General features: G+C 40.3%; 1 protein-coding gene and 1 long non-coding RNA gene across 3 annotated transcripts in view; one reads left to right on the forward strand and one right to left on the reverse strand.

Moving 5' to 3' along the window:
• Nucleotides 1-21,875, forward strand: part of LOC132403616 (uncharacterized) — a 331,526-nt gene that overhangs the window by 277,637 nt on the left and 32,014 nt on the right. The window lies entirely within an intron of this gene.
• LOC132403613 (collagen alpha-1(VII) chain-like) overlaps nucleotides 1-21,875 on the reverse strand; it is a 414,548-nt gene that overhangs the window by 218,055 nt on the left and 174,618 nt on the right. Inside the window, exons 49-54 of the mRNA XM_059987065.1 lie at nucleotides 16,329-16,400; nucleotides 14,690-14,725; nucleotides 14,543-14,578; nucleotides 10,622-10,693; nucleotides 4,736-4,759; nucleotides 646-681 (exon numbers count right to left, since the gene is read on the reverse strand). Coding sequence (XP_059843048.1) covers nucleotides 646-681; nucleotides 4,736-4,759; nucleotides 10,622-10,693; nucleotides 14,543-14,578; nucleotides 14,690-14,725; nucleotides 16,329-16,400 — 276 coding nt within the window. The remainder of the gene's footprint in view (nucleotides 1-645; nucleotides 682-4,735; nucleotides 4,760-10,621; nucleotides 10,694-14,542; nucleotides 14,579-14,689; nucleotides 14,726-16,328; nucleotides 16,401-21,875) is intronic.

Raw genomic sequence — 21,875 nt, forward strand, 5'->3', positions numbered from 1 at the left:
GAGACAGTGGAGGCAACATTGTTGAGTGTATTCAAGGCAGATATTGACAGTTATTTAAACCACAGAGGAATCAAGGGAATGGGGAGCAAGTGTGAAAGTGGTATTAGGACAACCTGAGACAAAAGCTTTAACATTTCACATTTTAGAAACAGATTCATATTAATAAAATTATCTGTGGTTCTGGGATTCCACAGTTTACCAGCATTATTAAAGAGTGACTAATCTAGAATTTCAAACAAGGTACCATGACTGAAAATAACTCCATGTAATTGTGAGCAAGAAAACCCCAAAAAGTGCTGAATACATTTCCAGAATATTGATACCATGCATTGATCTTCTTCAATTTGCCAAAGTGCTGAAAATTCCAAAACGTACTCAAGTATGCAAAGTGAGTGATCTCCTATATTCAGTGAGTGAGTTGAAGGAATCCTCATTTCATTGATGTGAGCGTTCCCCCAGAAGTAAGGTCAGAACATCCTGAAGCATTCTTTTGTAGTCCGTAATCTCTACCAAGCTGATTTGAAACAGTCACGGTGTGTTAGTTTCATACCAAAAAGATACTCTGTTTATGTTCACATCTGTCAAGCCAACACAAAGGAGTTTTCCCCTCCATTGTATCACTCCAATTGTGTTATAGAAACTTACATTCTGCCCAGCTTCACCTTTCTGTCCAGGCTCACCCTATTTGCACAAAAAAAAACAGTAAGACTTTTAGCAAAAAATAACACAGGCTTTTACAAAGTCAGGAACATCAACATCCAAATAACCAATGATTATGCACTTTGTACCAATCATTTATTTTGATTTCACTCAGTGTTTTCTAACCCTCAAGATTGTCTGTCTTAGCTTTCTAGTCCCATATCCTCTCTAGGGTTCTTGTTTGGTGATCACTGGCAACATTCTCATCCAAATCGGAGGAACACGGGTTTGAGCCTCATTTTGGGTACTCGAATATGCACAGTACACATTCTAACTTGGCACTTAACTGTATTACTGAAAGAATGCATTATCAGGGTTTATGGATCAAATGCTCAATAAAAGCTCTTCTTCCAATCTCAAGTGGATGTAAGTATAGTATTGATGTTACTTATTTATTTAGAGATCCTGTGCAGAACAGGCCCTCCCGGCTCAATGAGCTACACTGCCCAGCGACCCATCTATTTGATCCTAGCCTAATCACACAGGACAATTTACAATGACCAATTAACCGACTGACCAGTACATCTTTGGATCGCAGAAGGAAACTGGAACACACGGAAGAAGCTCGCGTGGTTATGGGGAGAACGTACAAGCTCCTTACAGACAGTGTCAGAATTGAACTCCGAACTCCGACACCCCAAGATATAATAGCATTGCACTAACCGCTATGCTACCATGGCACCCCCATATTCTGTTGTATTTCTTTGTTCTACTCAGAATATCTGCAAGAAAATTATCCTCAGGGTATTATAATGTTAACAATACATACTTTTTACTTTGAACTTCTTTAAGTTAGCTTTTTTACAATAATAGCAATTTGCAACAATAAAACTGGTTAATTTGTAAATGGTGTTAATGGGAATTTAGTGTGCATTAATTAGCTCTGTACTTCCTATATCTCACAACTCTACTGACAGTAAAGCATTTAGAATGCCTCAAGACTGGAAAGAGTATCACATAAATTTAATTTCTCTCAAAGCACAGTTGACTCATCATTGACCTTCTGACGGTTACAGCACATTTAAACATAAAAGCTCTCCCCTACAAGACCAACTGTATATTCTCATTAGTTGCATCCAATATCTTAACATTCCTCATTTCAATGATATTTGGATACCTTTAGGACAGATGTTAGTGGACTGAAAGGCTCTCTCTTTCTTTATAGTTTTTTTTTTGTTTTTCTTAAATGTAATCATTCTCCATAGCATGTACTACCGAGGTATATTACGAGAAATGACATCCTCCAGGTTTGTAGAGCCAATAGCAACTCAGCCTACTAGGCACTACATAAAGAAACCATAGCATACCGACAGTGGCACACACAAAATGCTGGTGGAATGCAGCAGGCCAGGCAGCATCTATAGGGACGAAGGGTCTCAGCCCGATACATCGACAGTGTTTCTCCCTATAGATGCTGCCTGGCCTGCTGCGTTCCACCAGCATTTTGTGTGTGTTGCTTGAATTTCCAGCATCTGCAGATTTCCTCATGTTTGCCATACGGACAGTGGTTTTATTTATTAATACACCGTATGGAGTAACCCTTCCGGTCCTTCGAGCCTTGCACCCCAGCAGTTCCCCAATTTAATCCTAGCTTAATCATGGCACAATTTACCATGACCAATTAACTTACCAACTGGTCTCTCTTTGGAGTTGGGAGGAAACCCACATGGTCACGGGGAGAATGTACAAACTCCTTTTAGGAAGAAGCAGGAATTGAACCCGTGTCACCTGTACTGTAAAGCTTTGTACTAACCACTACAATACTGTGTCACCCTTGACTGACCACGGACAGTGTGTTTTATTTCAGTGTGCATGGTTGTGAAGAGAGCTGCTTGTGGTTTTGTACAAATGAAGAGAATTCATGAGTATTCATATTTTCAACAGTAGTGGAACCTAACCTGTGCTAGACCCTTGCCCTTTATACTCCAGTGCTAGGAAGAGGAAAACTGCCTGCAGTCCCAAGCTTGGTCACGATCCAGAAATCCTTGCTTAAATTGCTCAAATGTGCAGATCCAGAGATTTGGACAGAGAGTCTCCGAGAAGCCCTCCTTTCCCATCCATTGCTAACAATAGGCTGATGACAAGGTCTCTGCTTGAATACTCTTCAATAGGGAGTGATCAGAAACAATCGTTTATGGAGAGACTGGGATTGTTTTTTCCTGTGGAAAGGCATGTAATATATTTCTTTAATATTCTGCCATGTTCTGATATAGATGGGGATAAACTGCTGGAGCATTGAGACATACAGCACAGAAACAGGCTCCACGGCTCAAATAGTTCACGCTGACTGTGTCACATGGCGAACTAGTCCCATCTGCCCACATTTGGCCCACAGCCCTCTAAACCTCTCCTACCCGTGTGATTACCTAGATGGCTTTTAAATAAGACCATAAGATATAGAAGCAGAAGTAGGCCATTCAGCCCATCAGATCTACTCTACCATTCAATCATGGGCTGATCCACTTCATCCAGTCATCCCCACTCTCCTGCTTTCACCCCATACCCTTTGATTCCCTGGCTAATCAAGAACCTATCTATCTCTGCCTTAAATGCACCCAAAAACTTAGCCTCCACAGCCGCTTATGGCAACAAATTGCACAGATTTACCACCCTCTGACTGTAATTTCTCATTAAATGTTGCCTGCTTTAACCATCAAGGGCTGAAGGGCCTGTACTATGTTTCACCGTTCTATGTTCGTAAAGAAAGCCATTCCTCCTCCTCTCTTACCTGCACCCCTGTCACGCCTACAGCATCCCTATCCTGAGCTGCCAGTTCTACCCAACCCTCAGCCACGTTTCTGTTAGGACTGTGATATTCCAGTTCCCAGAGCCAATCCATGCCCTGCTTTCATCTGCCTTACCTTTGCATTAAAATAAATACTTCCCTCTCCCTTCCCTGTGCTCTGGTGTATTCTGATGACTAAGTTGACTCTGATTAGCTACAGTATTATCTCTTGAAGAACCTGTCTTTTAAGAGAGCAAGTTATTTTGAGCTTAAGTGATAACCATATAACAATTACGATGCGGAAACAAGCCATCTTGGCCCTTCTAGTCCATGCCGAACGCTTACTCTCACCTAATCCCACTGACCCACACTCAGCCCATAACCCTCCATTCCTTTCCTTTCCATGAAATTTACTATCCTGTGGATGTCTGTGTAGTTCTTCAGCTGTCCATCAGTTTTGAAGTTGACTGAGGCATGGGCAGGGTTGTATGGAAGACCGGCAGTTGCCCATGCTGCAAGTCTCCCCTCTCCACGTCACTGATGTTGTCCAAGGTAAGGGCACCAGGCCGATACAGCTTGGCACTGGTGTCATCGAGAGCAATGTGTGGTTAAGTGCCTTGCTCAAGGACCCAACACGCTGAGGCTCAAACTAGCGACCTTCAGATCACTAGACCAACGACTTAACCACTTGGCCACGTGCCACAGATAGGAGGAAGCAGATTTATTACAGCTTGTGAAATAGAATTGGGTATATATCTTCCAGTTAAAATTCATTATGAAATTCTTAAGGAAATAAAATTCATACAAATACAGAAGTGGATTAACATGTACAGCACACTGGAAGAACTCACGTCAGGCAGTTTCTGTGAAGGAAAATGAACAGTTGACATTCCAGGCCAGGACTGATGACACTTCCTCAGGGTAGATGATTTCAGGATAAATGACACTTCCTCATTTAGTAGATGATCAGCCATGATCTCAGAATGACGGTGCAGGCTCAAAGGGCCGAATGGTCTACTTCTGCACCTATTGTCTATTGTCTCAGTCCAAAATGTTGGCTGGTCATTTTCTTCCACAAATGCTGCCTGACCAGCTAAGTTCCTCCAGTATTTTGTGTGGGTTGATCCAGATTTCCACTAATTGTAGAATATCTTCGGCCCTAGATATGCAGTAGTTCTTTCACAGTGACCTACTGATTTGATTCTATTTAGTCCAACAAAGCATTAGATGATGACATTTAATTTAAAATATTACAAATTTCAATAGTACCTACAGTGATCTCTGGGTAAAAATACACATTTTAAAACTCACCTTTTGTCCTTTCAGAATTCTTTCCTTTTGATCACCATGTAGGAACATAAATAAATTCATGTCAGAACAATTTGCAATAAATAAGAAGTCAATTATATATTTTTTAAAATTTCTACTTTGTTTTTTTGCCTTTTAACTCATTTTTCTAAATTTTCCCTAAAGCTGAAGAATACCAAAATGATACAGCTGGCAAAACATAGATTCTTCTGCTTCAGTTGGACTTCATACACAATCATAATATAAAAAATATTTTATTTATCCAGAAATCATCATCTTTATTTTCTGGAGGAAAAAAAGCAGATCTAATCAGAATTAGGTTTACTATCACTGACATACCCACATGTTGTGAAATTTGTTCTTTTGCACCAACAGTACATTGCAATACATAATAGTTTTTAAAATGATAAGTTACAATAAGGAGTATATATATCAATGCTCCTAACTCATGGTTATGACTGCAGCTTTCAACTGTAGTAGTCCCAAATAGAAATATTTGATGATGTCCATCAGAGCTGCACACAGAAGGTCACCACTTAATGACACCATCTTATAGCAAATTTAAAACACTGAGAGAGATCTCCTCTTTGGGTAACAGACATGATATCGAGAAAAATGTGCAGAATCCCTAAGTGGGTGTGCTGATGTGAATGAGTCTGCACTGGTAATATAGTCTGATGTGCTTCGGTGTGCCTATGTTTTGTATTTGTCTGCTACCTTTCCGAGTGTGATCACCTGTAAATGAATGGGCGTGTGTTGGCAATGCACGCAGGAGTCTAGATGGGTGTGTGGGATGGTGCATTGTAGATATCACACACTGCCCGTTGTCGCACTCAGCCACCATACCTACCAACTGGTCCAATTGCAGGTTGTTGTCTTAATTAAGGTGGTACCTATTTATGTCCCTAACAACAAGGCCTCGAAACCTAATATTTATCATAGCCATAATACTGAGTCCCATAGAAGGGAGTTAAATGTTTGATCTTTTCTAGATTCTGCATAATATGGACTTAGTCATTGCATGAATAAAGACCCCAAAATCTTAAGGCTCTGCACTCTCTCAAAAGGAAAAGAAGTGGCCTGAAATGACAAAAACAAATATAGTTGTCCTTCCTCAATATGGCTCTTAATTCAGTACCAATTTTTTGAAGTGAAAACACTATTTTTTTGAGTTATCAGTCACATTAGGATTGATTAGAATAAAAGATAAGGAAATCAGGAAAGGGGTCCCATTTAAGATTATAGTCAATAGCCCAGGGTGTGCACCAAATGAGATGGGTCACAGATTCATTCCAAATGAACAACTGTGAAGGTTAGAAACAGACAAAACTGTGAATGGGAATTGAATTCTCAGAAAGTTTGTTTAATTTTAAAGGTCCAAGCTGAAACAAATTGAAAATAAAGAATAGAAAATAAATAGAAATAAAGCTAAAGATGGATTTAACTTACCATTCCATCGCTGGGTGACCCTGGAGGACCCATGGGACCCTAGAACATAAAAGGTGGCATTCTATCTTAAAAACAAATTATGTGGCAGTGCACTAGAAGACCCTATGCTCAGGTAAAAGATCCAATTAAGGAAAAACCTAATATCAAATGAATGGAGAAAGGAATAAATTGATTTGGTAAATCAAGTGGACAAGGAGAAGGAAGAAAGGGAGGCTTGTCTGAAGCATAAATACACCAGATAAGCTAAATTGTGTTTCTCCACATTAGTGGCTCAATGTCAGTCTATATTACTCTTTCTAAACTCCAAATACTTTTCATGTCAAAATATTTACTGTGTAGGGAAAAAAAAACCCAACAAAAGCAGATCTGTTTTCATTAATGAGACAAGACTCAACTGCTAAATACATCAGCCTTAGGCCGTGTGATGATGAAAAACTATCTTATATGATGAGGTATTGCAAGGATACAGTCAAAGCTTGTCTCTGAGCTAGGGAGGGATATTCATATATGGATCCCAGACCCATTATCCAATAGACCCTCACTGCATCTTTTTAGGACAGTAAATCCAGTCGCAGAAGTTTCATTTCTATATCTGTTTGTTTTTAAAAATGAGGTAGGGAGAGTTCAGAGCCAATACCTCCCTGTTAGAATGAAGGGCAAGACTGTTAAGATTAAGGAATCCCTGGTTGATGGGGGATATTAAGGCTCTGGGTCAAGAAAATGAAGGGATATTTCAAGTGTAAGCAACTGGGATCAAGTGAATCCCTTGAGTATAAGGGGTGTGGAAGTGCACTTAAGAAATAGATCAGGAAAGCAATAAAAGAACAAAATATATCCTTCACAAATAAAATAAGTGAAAACTCTCATAGATTTTTTAAGTACATTAAGAGCAAAAAGATAACTTTGGGGCCTGATCAAGTGCACCCAAGGACATTGTGGAAATCAAGGGAAGAAACTGCTGGTGTCCCGGCAGAAAATATAACTGTATCTTTGTTAGCCGTAAGTGAGGTTACCAGAAGACAGGAGGGCTACGAGTGTTGTGCCTTTGAAGGGCTGTGAAAACAAGCTAGGAATTTCGGCCCATTGAGCCTAACATCAGTGGTGGGTATATTCCCGGAGGGGACTCTGGAGATGTGATCTATCTGCATCTGGAAAGGTAAGGACTAATCAGGGCTGGTGAGTATGGCTTTGGGCATGGGAAGTTGTTATTCATAAATTCAAACATTAGTTTTTTTTTTGAAGAGGTACCAAGCAGACTGATGAGAGCAGAGCAGTTGGAAGGCTTTTAGCAAGGCCTTTGAAAAGGTCGCATGCGGTAGGCTGGTCTGGCATTTGGGATGAGCCAGCCAATTGTTATAAAACTGGGTTGGTGGAAAGAGTCAGATGGTGATTGAGCAGGGTAGCTTCTCAGATCGGAAGCCTTGACCAGCAGTTTGCTGCAGGGATCAGTTCATAGATAACAACTAAAATTTATGGTCTGGTAGACAGTGAATGTTGTTTCATGTTACAGCAAGATGTAAGCAACTGGGAAAGTGGAAGAAAAGGAATGGCAGATGGAATTTAACTGAAATAGTGCATATTGGAATGTTAAAGCAGGGCAGAACTTGCACAGTAAATGACAGATTCCTATGATGTGTTATGGACCAGAGATCTTGGAGTACAAGTACATAGTTTCTTGAAAGTGGCAACTCAGGTAAATAGTGATAGAGCTTTTGCACACCTTTTGGTTAGAAAACCTAGCACATTTATTTTTCCTACATTTACACACTTAGTCCAGCCGTCGTGGAGCATACGGATCCCTTCTTTGTAGAAGTCAGCATCTTGGACCTCCAGAAGTGGTCCACAGCAGGGGTGATTGACAAGTTCATGGCCTAAGGTAGAAGGAGATGAATTATTAACTTCAAACTTTCTGCATAATTACTCAGAGTTGAACTGCATGTGCATTTAACGAGAGCTGTATAACTCATCTCCTTCTACCTTAGACCACGAACTTATCAATCACTCCTGCTTTGGACCACCTGGAGGTCCAAGATACTCTCGTTACATGCACGTGCAGTTCAACTCTTTGTGTGATAATGCAGAAAGTTTAAAGTTAATAACTCAACTCCTTCTAACTTAGGCCACAAACTTTTCATTACCCCTGCTGTGGACCACTTCTACAAAGAAGGGATCCGTATGCTCCTGATGCACCATCAATAACTCACACTGAGACGTAAGGCGAGATATCGGCTTTTATTGACTGGAAGAAGGAACCAGGAGTGAGTGTCTATCATACAATGTCTTGGAGACTGAGGCCGAGCGTCAGGCCGCAGATCTCCTTTATACAGGGGCCTGTGGGAGGAGCCACAGGAGCAGTCAGCAGGGGTGTGTCCCGACAGGCACATAGTTCACCACAGCTCCACAACCACTGGACTAAGTGTGTAAATGTAGGAGGAGACTATGTTGAAAAATAAATGTGCTAGGTTTTCTAAAATTGACTCTTTCTACCTTAGGCCACAAACTTATCCCTTGTAAGTACTATAGTTGGGACATCATGTTACAACTCTGATCTCCATATTGTAGGAATGGTGTGATTCATCTAGAGAGGCTACAGAAGAAAAAAAAATCACAAGAATATTACTGGGGCAGGAGGCTTTGGTTATAGGGAGAAACTGGATAGGCTGAGGGTTTCAGAAAATCATAAGGGCTACTATAAAGTGGGTGATCACAGTCTCTTTCCTAGGATAAGGGGTTCTAAAACTAAAGACCATAGTTTTAAGGTGAGAGGGAAAAGATCTAAAGGGAACATGAAAGACATGTTTTTCACATAAAGGGTGGTGAATATATGGAATGAGCTGCCAGACTAACTGATAGAGGCGTGTACAATTACAGCATTTGGAAGACAGTCAGACAGGTAAATGGATAGGAAAGGATTAGAGAGATATGGGCCATGGGGACCAGCTCAGGCAGGCGCCTTGGTCAACATGGATGAACTGGGCTATTTTGGTGCTGTATAAATTTATGATTCTACCTTTCAGAAAGCACAGTCCTTTACAAGGTAGCAATGTAAACAAGACTTATGCCAGTTTAAACATTTAGTCCCACCACACTGGCACAACATTGCTGCAGTGCATGCCATTTACAAAATGCACTGCTTCAACTCACAATGCTTCTTTAGCAACACTTCCCACTTTTATGACCTCGGCCATTTGGGATCACTGTCATTGCACGTTCAGGTCAAAAACCATCCCTGTTTAGAAATGTAATGATCTTTTGTCACTTGGGTTAGCACTCCCTAACCTAACAGCCTTGTGGGAACATGTTCAGACTTGGATTGTTAGAGTTCATAGAAAAATCTACTACCAGCTTTTTAAGGGACAATAACAGGCCTTTCTATAATAGCCACATTTCAAAAATGAAAATTTCTCAAAACAATTACTATAGTGTTTACACAGAACAGATCAAAAACTAATGCATCCTCTTTAGACTACTGGATGAATTCTAAGAGCAGGGCAGGTAGAGTCGAAGAAACAAATAGGCTGCAGAAGGAAAATGGGCAAGAAAATGGCAAATGAAATACAATGTTGGAAAATGCATGGTCATGCACTCTGGTAGTAGAAATAAATTTGTAGGCTATTTTCTAAATGGTGAGAAAAGCACAAAAATCTAAGAGGCGAAGGGACTTGGGGCCCTTGTGCACAACACCCTAAAGGTTAACTTGCAGGTTGAGTTGGTGAATGACGAAGGCAAATATAATGTTAACATTCATTTCAAGCGATCTATATAAAAAAAAAAGAGCAGGGATGTGACGCTGAGGTTTATAAGGCACTGGTAAGGTCACACCTTGAATATTGTGAACAGTTTTGGGCTCCTCATCTAAAAAAAGATGTGCTGGCATTGGAGAGGGTCCAGAGGTGGTTCACAAGGATGCTTCCAGGAATGAAAGGGTTATCATACGAGGACCGTTTGATGGCTCTGGGTCTGTACTTTCTGGAATTTAGAAAGATGGGGTGGATGGGATCTCATGGAAACCTTTTGAATGTTGAAAGGCCTAGACAGAGTAGATGTGGAAAGGATGTTTCCCATGGTGGGGAAGTCTAGGACAAGAGGGCACAGCCTCAGGATAGAGGGGTGTCCATTTAAAACAGATAGAAATTTATTTAGCCAGAAGGTGGTGAATTTGTGGAATTTGTTACCACAGGCAGCTGTGGAGACCAGGTCACTGGGTATACTTAAGGAAGTGCTTGATAGGTTCTTGATTGGACACGGCATCAAAAGTTACGGGGAGAAGGCTGAGAAATGGGAGTGAGGACGTGAAAAAGGGATCAGCCATGATTAAATGGTGAAGCAGACTTGATGGACCAAATGGTCTAATTCTGCTCCCGTGTCTTATGGTCTAACCCAGATTGACGTGTGTGCCAAATATCAGTCTTTGCACAAGTAATGAAGCAGTCTACTCACCCTTGGCCCAGGACGGCCAGCAGTTCCAGGGGCACCTTTCTCTCCCACAGCACCTGACTCCCCACGATCACCCTGCCATGCAATGACACAAAAAATTAGTCAATTTACAATAAAAGCAGAATTAATAAAGAATACCTATAACATTTGCTCCACTTTCTGGGACTAAGACAGAATCTCACCAAATTTCTCCAAACAGAATAAAATTGCTCTGAATTCAGATCTAGTCTCAAAATGGCTTATGAGAAATGGAAAAATGTTACACTGTGGTAGATGAGATACTCTTGAAAATGAGATGCTGCGTGTTGAAGGGAGGTGCCAATAGGTTGTTTTATATTTCAGCTAACCAAGTCGTAATTGACCAGCTGTAACTCAAAGTTGTTACTGGATATGGTGGAGTGCAGATGCTAATTATTAATATGGCTGATGATTTAAAATGAATTCTTTTGAATTATCTCCCTATTTATTCCCCTTGCTAGACCGTTTCCTTCCATTGGGAAAGCCATCAACTAATGGCTGATTTGATATTGACAGTCATCAAATCCCCTTGAGACGTCTTTATATTCTCATCATTACACAAATTCCCGTTTAGTTTCATCTAATAAGATTAAAACATTTGGACCCCTCAGATAAATGATTGGTATTGATTGTAAATAGCTGGGACTCAAGCACTTGATGCCTAGAGTACCCACCAATCAAAGCCTACCATCTAGAGAAGAACCTATTCATTCCCATTCTTTCTTTTCCACTTATCACCAAAATCCCAATCTGTGCTAGTATCTTAACCCAGCTCCATGTGTGTCAGCTTTGGTCAGCAACCTCCTATGTGAAGCTTTTTGAAAGACCTATAAAAATGCAAAAATTCACGGCCCCTATTAGAAATCCTCATTTTGATTTCTCTTTTGTAAATCTATGCTGAGTCTGCTCAGTCATATTATCAACGATGTGTTGATAATACATCTTTACCTGTACATTCCTGATTTTTTCCTCCTATAATGTCAAGTCTTCAGCACTTTCGCTCTTTCCCATGCTTTCTTAAGCTTATTTAATCAATGTACAATTCAACATCTACTTCCTATCATGCAGGATGTGAAGATGTGGTGTACCCAGAACTGAGTAATGATACTCCCAGGCTTCAAAGACATTTTTTTCCTTTTACCTTATCACCTTTGATGATAACGTTGCCATTCGGGGAGGTGATCTGAAATATAAATATGATAACCAAGAAATTGATCATGAAAGGACATGAAACATTTAAGAACAAAGACAAAAACATATACCAAATAACTGGAATTCTACAAGGGAGCCAGGGTCCTCGGAAGAGGTAAGAGGAACAGCTTAGATAATAGAGTCTGCCCTATTTAGCAATATTTTCAAAATAGCTGCTGGAAATGTAGGCATAAAGACTACATTAAGATAATTCAGTGCTTATTATAATTATTGTACATGTCACTCTTGAAATCGTTCAACATCTCTCTCAACCCTGACCTTCAAGAACCCATAATATCTCTCCACTCCACCATCTCCAGATTTTTAGACCTCTTCCCAATGTCACTCTCAACAACCTCCATTCTATGTTCTTCCCCCAAACACTAATCACAGATTCTAGAAGTCCACTTTTTTTTTTCCAGACTACTTTGTCCTCCCTGTGCTAATTTGGCCCAATCATTGACCTGAAAACTGCAGACAAATCTATGTGGGTTCCTACTGCAAAGCCCATATAATAAAATCCAATGTTAAGTAAAGCTCCTCAGAGTGCCCTTTCGAGCACAACAAACTACCTGGAAATCGGCACTTCCAGTCTAACTATTCTAACAGAAGATGACATGGAAGTGCATGAAATTTACAACAGAAAATAGCTCATTATGCTTAGCTTATAATGCTTCACCTCAGTCCCTCCCACTCCCCTCCGTCAAATTTAATCAAAATACCTTTCTTTCATTTTCCTCCTGAGTTAATTTAAATTCGATGCAGAGAGAACTGTGCTATTCCTCATGTAAGTGAGTTCCACATTCTCACAACTCCTCTGCTTGAAGAAGTTATTCCTAAATTCCATAATAGATTATTAGGGATACTTATATTTTCCTTTCCTAACTTAAACTCTCCTATTTGTGGAAACACTTTCTCAATTTTTACTCTATCAATCCATTTGTAATTTTAAAAATCTCTTTTCACTGCTCAGTTTGCTATTTTTGAGAATAGAGAGTCCAGTTAGGTCTTTTATTTGATAATTCATCTTCTTAGTTTTGGAAACATCCTCATAAATGTATAAAATCTACTGAACAGATACATTATGGTAGTGGACCATACCCATAATGATCAAGTAAAAGAGCTCAGCTAGCAACTGAGGCGTATGGTTGAGTATGACCTATCTACTCTACACAAGAAAACAGGAACAATCGTAGGCCACCACGCACTCAAGCCTGCCCCATCACTGAACATAATCACTGTTGATCTGTGCTGGGCTCTACTCCTCTTCTATACCAGTTCCATAACCCGCCATTTCTCAATCTTCCAATATCTCTCCATCTGCATCTTAAATATTTTAAGTGATCTGGCCTCCAGCATTCACTGGAGAAGCGAGTTCCCCAGATTTTGAGAGAAGAAAGTTCTACACACTTCAGTTTTATAAACATCTTGTAAATATGTACCTTTGTTCAAAATTCAAAGTACTGTTTCTGAACCTAGTGGTGTGAGTCCTGAGGCTCTTGTACCTTCTTCTTGATGGCAGCAGTGAGAAAAGAGCAAGTCCTGGGAGGGTGGGGGTCCCTGTTGATAGATGCTGCTTTCCCGCAACAGTGTTTCATGTAGGTGTGTTCAATGGTTGGAAAGGCTTTACCCGGGATGGTCTGGGCCATGTTCACTACTTCTTGTAGGATTTTCTGCTCAAGAGCATTGGTGTTTCCATACTAGCTGCGATGCAGCCAGTCAATATACTCACCACTACACAACTACAGAAGTTTATCAAAGTCTTAGATGTCATGCCGAATCTCTGCAAACTCTTAGGTATAGGCACTGCTGTGCTTTCTTCATTATTGCACTTACATGTTTCTGATCCTTGAACCTTTGTCTGCTTAAAGGTGTTGAGTCATTAAGTTGATTTAAAAGTACATTGTTTAGGGGTAAACTACATGCTGCAGATTGCAGTGAGAGTAATTCAAAGGAGGTATAACTATATCACAAACAAGAGAAAATCTGCAGATGCTGGAAATCCAAGCAACACATGCAAAATGCTGGAGGAACTCAGCAGGCCAGGCAGCATCTATGGAAAAAAGTACAGTTGACGTTTCAGCCCAAAACTGACTATACTTTTTTCCATAGATGCTGCCTGGCTTGCTGAGTTCCTTCAATATTTTGGGAGGTATCTTTATGAGAATGTTTAGAACTATTGTCTGTGGCCCACAGAGCGTTGCCAATGACCACCAGTGCCATCTTGGATCAACACTCTCCCACAAGTGAAAAATCTCAATATAGACCCTGTCATCTCCCCTCATGATGGTGTATTTTGGAATAAGACCAACCGTTATCCTTCTAACTTGAAGGAATACACAGCTGAACGAACTACTTAGTCTCTCTAATAGGACAACCCATTTGTCTCAGGAATCAGTATGGTGAATCTCCTTTGGATTGCCTCCAACATTACTATATGGTACAGGACTAAAACTGTTTATATTACAGCTGCCAGGCTATATCAGTAATTCTTGAAATTAATCTGAGATTTCTTGCAGTAAAGGAACCAAAACCCACTAAATGATGATTCTTTTAACATTGCCCTGCAGGTCAATGTCACGTTTCTGATTTCACATCATCCAGTTCAAGTATAGAAATTCAATCACAGAGACATTGTGACACCATCTCTCAGGCTGTTGTGAGGCCCCAACATGCATACGTAATTTATAAAATGCATTTGATAAAAATACTTACAGTTAACCCTGGTTGCCCAGGGAGACCTGGCTTCCCCTGAAATGATACAGATCACAATTGGTGCACAATTAACAACCTTACTTTAATTATCTTCAATAGCTCAACTTTATATTTGATCCAGAAGGAAATAATATTTCAAAAACATACTTTCTCGCCTTTTGTTCCCTTTGGGCCAATTACTCCCTGAAATAGGAAGGAAGAGTTATTGATCAGAATCCAAAGCACATTTGCTTTTGCACTCACTGGTATTTAAGGTTTAGCTGCTAATGAGATCTTATACTTTGGTATGCTCTTGGATTTCATATCATTATTTCACTTGCTGCCAAAATCACAATTTTGTATCAGCCAAATTAAAGCTCACAAAATTGTAGAATGGGAGTGTGTAATTTGACCACATCTGTTCTCAATGTTCATCAAGCAGAATTATTTTCTCAAATTGCTTTTCTGACTATTATTTGCAAATTTCTTAACCACAGAGTCCATAATCATAGGACATTCAGCTCACCTTATCATCTTGTCTAAATCCTTGGCTGCCCCAAACACGTTTACACATTTTCACATTGTGTTACTAAGTGCCAGAGCCAACATGAACACCATAGAAGGATTAGTGGGGAGATGAGGAAAACAATTTTTTCCAATAGTGATTGGAGTTGGAAATTACTGGATGAAAATGTCAAGAGGTACTCGTCTCATTAATCAGCACTTTGATGTATACTTTAAGAGCTGTGACCTGCAGCACTGTGCCAAATGGCCTCTTTCTACCTTGCAAGTTTTCTGTGATTGGTATGATTACCCAAATAAAGCAGCTCAAGCATCATATTGAGATGTCATATCAAACAGAGCAAGGAGTTTCCCCATGGTTAAAGTGTCTACTACTAGAGGCATACATTTAATGTTCACTTCAAAGGAAATGTGAGGGGCATTTTTACACAGATGGTGGGTGCCTGGAATGTGCTGCCTGGGGTAGTGTTAGAGGTAGATATATTAGGGATGTTTAAGACACATTTAGATAGTCACATGAATGTGAGGAAAATGGAAGAATATGGGCATTATGTAGGCAGAAGAGATTAGCTTAGTTGATGACTGATTTAATTGGTTCAGCACAATATTCTGAGCTGAAAGACTTGTTCCTGTGCTGTACTGTTCTATGTTCTCTGTACTATGATACCAAGATACTCAGTACAGTAGATGAGACCTTGCACAAACAGTCCTGCAAAGGGCAGTGGTATCAACTATGAACTTCACACCAATTGATATCACTGAACATGCCCTGCAATCACTGTATGTACATGGGTCAGACCATGAAGTAGCTGGATCATACATCACACATTATGAATGCACTTTGGCTAAAAATAATTGGGTTTTAGATAAAATTCACTGGCACAGTGTATAGAAATGCTGCAAGTCCTGACAGAGTATGTAGTCTTTCGAGTTTAGTTGCTTTTCCTCTCAAATTCCTTTATTTTTCCATTCATAACCCAGTGTAATCAGAGCCCTTTTTTTCCTGATACCACTTAATGGATTCTTCAAAACCTCTGTAATTTTGCTACCGGAAGCGTCACCCAGGTACAGGGGAAATATTGTGATAAAGCTGTAGTTAGGGTGCCATTGATAAATTTCAAAAACTTTCCAGTCAAATGAGAGGATTCATGTGATGAGATTTGTTTTGGTGCTAGGTTTAGGCCTGCTAGTTGGAAACCAAGCACTCTTAAGTTGTTACAGGAATAGATATTCTATTTCCCTGCAATCGCAAAAAAATACAGCATATATTTTTGGGGGTACTTGCCATTGCTCCTGCGTCTCCAGTATCTCCTTTAAGCCCTTTTTCTCCAGGCCGGCCAGGTAAGCCCAGTGGACCCTTTCAGATAATTCGAGAGCACATGAGAAAAGAAATTCTGTTTTATTTGCATTGTTGCCCTGTTCTCTATTAATATCTACTTCATTGGTTTGGCACACCTGATTTTTAAACTGCCAATAACACCTACACACTTATGGCTGAATGAAATGTGACTATCTTCTTTCACTAGTGTTTCCTGTCACACCCCACTACCACAACTGGTATCAGAGAAAAGAGATCCAAACTTTCACAACTCAGTCCTACTGCCAATGCCCAACATCCTGCCAAGACTTCCTTGATAACATCTCCACGTTCATCACCTCCACCATCTGGAAAGGCAATGGGGCCTAGTGAATGGAATTACCATCTTCTCATAGTTACACACTATCCTAATTGAGATATTTATCTCCAATTCCTTGTCATTTCTGGGTCTAAATTCTCAATCCCATACCTAACTACAATGATGGAGCACATCATTACATAGACTCTAATGGTTTGTGTGAAATTGAGCAGCACTGTGACACAGCTCCTATGATCCAGATTCAACACTGACCTCTGGTACTGTTGTGTGGAGGTTGCCTGTCCTCCCTGTGACTGCATGGGTTTCTGCCCAGATATTCTGGTTTCCTCTCACATTAACTAAATGCTAGATGGTCTTTGAAAATTGCTCTTTGTGTGTAGGTGAGTGGTAAAATATGGGAAGGGGCAGAATAAAGTGGGATTGGTGTCAGTTCAGTGTAAATGGCTGGCTAGTGGTCAACATAGAGTTGGAGGACCAAAGAACCCATTTCCACAATGTCTGATTCAAATTTCATATGATGTCCAAAATAGTGCAAAGTCAAGTGGGGACTTGGTCACTGAAGGACTTTGAATTCTAATTTGTGTTGTTTCATAATACAAGTGTAGGGTCAATATAGTTTTCTTCTGGAAGTGATGCATAATATGAATCATTCTTGTAGGAGCTATGAAGCAGAACTTTCTGGATTTGTTTGGCTTGTGTGTGAAAACAGAGATAAAACCAAAGGAGAATAGTTAGACCTGATCCATCCTTTAACAACAATGTCACATTTATCGTCTTATGCACAAATACCCATATGCACAGGTGCAATGAAAAAAAACTTCCTTGAAATTAACGCAGATTAAAGGAGCAGGCAAGATGCATCTCACCCATGATCTTATTCAATAGTACAGTTGGCCTAGTATGCTAAGCATCCTTAAAGCCTAGAAGTTACAGAATAATATGGATCAACACATTCATGCTGACCAAGGTATCCACCGAAGCTAGTTTTATTCATTACCCACATTTAGACATGTCCCTCTAAACCAGGGGTTCCCAGTCTTTTTTATGCCCTGGACCCCTACTATTAACCGAAGGGTCCATGGACCCCAGGTTGAGAACCTCTGCTCTAAACCAATCCTATCATGCACCTGCCCAAACATCTTTTTTGTAGCTGCCTCAATTACTTTCTCTGCAAAGGAGGTACAGAAGCCTGAACGCACACACTCTGCTTCTTCCCCTCTGCCATTTGATTTCCAAATGGACATTGAACCCACAACCACTACCTCACTACTTCTTTAATTTCTGTTTCTGTTCTTGCACTACTTATCTTAATTTAACTATTTAATATACATATATATATACTTACTGTAGGTCTTTCTTGTATTTATCATGTATTGTGTTGTACTGCTGCTGCAAAGTTAACAAATTTCATGACATATGAGAGTAAGTGTTCGGCACGGACTAGAAGGGCCAAGATGGCCTGTTTCCATGCTGTAATTGTTATATGTTGGTCATATTAAACACGATTTTGATTCATTCCATGTACACACCACCATGAGCAAGTTGCCCCTGAGGTCACTGTAATGCTTTCCACTTTCACCTTAAACTTGTGCCTTATACTTTTGTGTTTCTTTTCACTGGGTTAGGGTTGCACTCATCCTATCACTCATGATTTTGTACACTTCTATCAGGTCACCCCTTTGTCTTTTACACTCCAAGGAGTAAAGTCCTAGCCTATGCCTCAGACCCTCACATCCTGGCAACATTCTCATAAACCAGCCTGCCTTCCACAGACTCTGTCTGCACTTCACACTGTACCTTGGTCAGCATGAATGTGTTGTTAGCCAACATAATCGAAGATCTTTCCTACCATTCCCAGTAACAGAGGATACAAAAGCCTGAAGGCATGTACCATAGAAGCTCAAAGACAGCTTCTATCCTCTTTTATAGGTCTTTTACACAGACTGCTGAACAACAGGGACTCTTGATCTCACATCCAACCTCATTATGGCCTTGCACCTTATTGTCTGCCTGCACTGCACTTACTCTGTATCTGTAACACTATATTCTGCATTCTGTCTTCCCTTGTAAGTTCATAAAACCGCTAATGCCCAAACCACCAGGACATGTTTTTCTTTTGATTAAACAATTTTGCTTTCAACATCCTCCTTCAATAACTGAGTCCCACCACCTTTCCATCCCACAATTCCCCCTCCTCTCCTGCATGCATGCACATAACAGGGAGAGTGTGCATGCATACTAGATACTTATGTAGTCCAAATGAACAGAACTCTGCAATCTCCCATCCTTTTTATGTATATATTAAAACATTAAATTTGAGAAAATTTAAGGACGGTTCAAATGTCCAAACAGCTATGTTCATTAGGATACAGCAATTAGTTCTAACCCTTGAAGTTAATACAATTCTTAATGTACCAAATGCATTCACTAAGTGCCTTTAACAGCACAAGAGCTGGAGCTCCCTTCTTTGTGAGATGGTCAGCCAGTAGTTCGTTTGTAGTTGACCATAACACATGATGAATTTTCCGTGTCTTTGATGCTGCTTATCTCTAGACAAAGCTTCTTTTCTGTAACTGACTTGGTGGATTTGACAGCATCAACCAGAGAGAGTTGTCTGTGACACAAGTTATATGTAGTTACTGTCCTTTGGGTCACCATGGAAAAGCTCAGAATAGTGTGCCCAGAAAAACAGTATTGTCAATACCTTCAGACATTGTAAGGGTTTTTCCTGCCAACGTACTCCTTACAACTCTTCAGATCTTTTACGATTGCCAATAGAGAGGTGAAAATCTTGCCTCAATGAAATTTCCCCCTTTGAGTAGATCCATCAGGGAGATTTCCAAGTGAGGCTTCATTGAAGACAACGAGTCTCAGTTAGCTACCTTTCCCAAGCTGTTGAAACTTTTTCAGATTGAATTCTGCACACCATCTTGTTTGCCTCATGTAAATTTTGTACTGTGGCATTTTTTGTGCTGGATGTCAAGTTGTAGGCACCAAACATGGTGTCAGGTCTGCTCTGCCTTGCCACTCGTAGAATCTGACCTACCTTTGACCTAAGTTGCTCCACTTCAGCTTCACTGGGTGAAGTATCCCATTGTGTGGCATGAGGATTCCACACGGATTGTCTGAAGATTCCCATTGTAGCTATCTTGGTGCAGTTGTACTGTTCCATCAACAGCAAGGATGTCTATCTATCCCTACATGGCAGAATCTGTCACGTTCCTTCCATCCAACCTGAAAAGCTGACTTTAGCTGAGGGATAACTGTTGCGGCGGAGTTTTGTGAGACTCCCCATATGAAGTTATCTACATGACAGGTAAGTATTCCAATCACATGATACCCTGAATCTTGCCAGCAAAAACAGCTGGATCCACTTGTGACATCTTTCCAACTGTTTTCAACGTTATTTCCTTGACCATTTTATACCGGTAGATAGACCCTACACACATTTTTTGAGTTTCCAGTGTTCCTTCACTCTGGCTTCAGGAGAGGTTTAATGTAAATGTCAGCTGATAGCCCCATTCCCTGAAAGAATGCAGATTTAAGTCCATGCGATGGGGTTGCCAATGCTTTTGACATATCACTGAGAGAAGTAGCCAGAGAAACTCTGATGCACATGTTGAAAAGTCTTTCTGGAGCTCTTCTATGTTCAGTTCCTCAAAACCTCTAGCCACCAGACGTGCTTTTGGTATAATTCTTGTTGGGATTTCTTTCAGGGTGCACACCTATCTTGTAGACACTATCTTTTGGCGAATGTCTCTAGCTTCCTCAAACACTTCATTATTTCTCCAACTTCTGATTTTATCCCATTTTGCAGATTCAAATGACACCTCTTTAGTTACTAGGACATCTTCATCTTTATATATCTCAGATGTTCACTTCATCTATACTGGATTCAGTATGAAGACTGTCTACACATGACATGTTGACCGTGACTGGTTTTAGGTAATTCAAGTTGTACCCACTTTTGTTTCTTCTGGAGGATTTGCCTGTTCGGCCTAATAATTCAGCTTTGTATGAGAAACCGGCATTTGGGTCTGCAAATCTCACAGTTTGTCCTGTTTTAAGACTGAAAGTTCCGTGTTGTCTTTGCACTTGTGGTCATTTCTGTTCAGGTAAGTCTGTTGAGTTCCCAAATACACTCTCTTCTGCACGGTCTGTGCCATTATTGAACAACTCTGTTGGGACCTTAGCTGCACTGTCCTCATCCATGTCTGTGCTACATGACTGTGTGCGCATATCAGGGAGAGTGCACATGCATACTAAATACTTACAGAGTCCAAATGGGCAGAACTCAACAAAGACATAGGAGCAGAATTAGGTCTTTTGGCTCATCGAGTCTGCTCCACCATTCCATCATGTCTGATTTATTATCCCTCTCAACCCTATTTTCCTGCCTTCTCCCCATAACCTGTGACGTCCTTACTAATCAAGAACCTATCAACCTCCACTATAAATATACCCAGTGGCTCTGCTGCCAACTGTGGCAATGAATTCCATAATTCACCACCCTCTGGCTAAAGAAATTACTCTTCATCTCAGTTCTAAAGGGATGTCCCTTTATTTTAAGGTTGTGTCCTCTGGTCCTAAACACCCCCACTATAAGGAACATCATATCTACTCTACCTAGGCCTTTCAATATTCAGTAGGTTTCAATGAGATCACCCTGCATTCTTCAAAACTTCACTCAGTACAGCCACAAAACCATTGTGCTCCTCACGTGTTAACTCTTTCATTCCCAGAATAATTCTCTCATAAACCTCTTCTTGAATCTCTCCAATGCCAGCTCACCTTTTCTTAGATAAGTGCTCATAATACACCAAGGGTGGTCTGACCAATGCCTTATAAAGCCTCAGCATTATATTCTTGCTTTCATATTCTAGTTCTCTCAAAATGAATGCTAACATTGCATTTGCCTTCCTTATTACTGACTGAAATTGCAAGTTAACCTTTATGGAACCCTGCATAAGGGCTCCCAATTCCCTTTGCAGCTTTGATTTGTGAATTTTCTCCGCATTTAGAAGATCATCTATACCTTTACTCCTTCTACCAGTGAGCATGACCATACACTTCTCAACAACTATATTCCATCTGCCACTTCTTTGCACATTTTTTTAATCTAATGTGGTCCTTCTGCAACACCACATGCCCCTCTACTTATCTTCATATCATTGCAAACTTGGCCATAGAGACAT

Source organism: Hypanus sabinus, chromosome 13, assembly GCF_030144855.1.
Source record: "Hypanus sabinus isolate sHypSab1 chromosome 13, sHypSab1.hap1, whole genome shotgun sequence".
Lineage (NCBI taxonomy): Eukaryota > Metazoa > Chordata > Chondrichthyes > Myliobatiformes > Dasyatidae > Hypanus > Hypanus sabinus.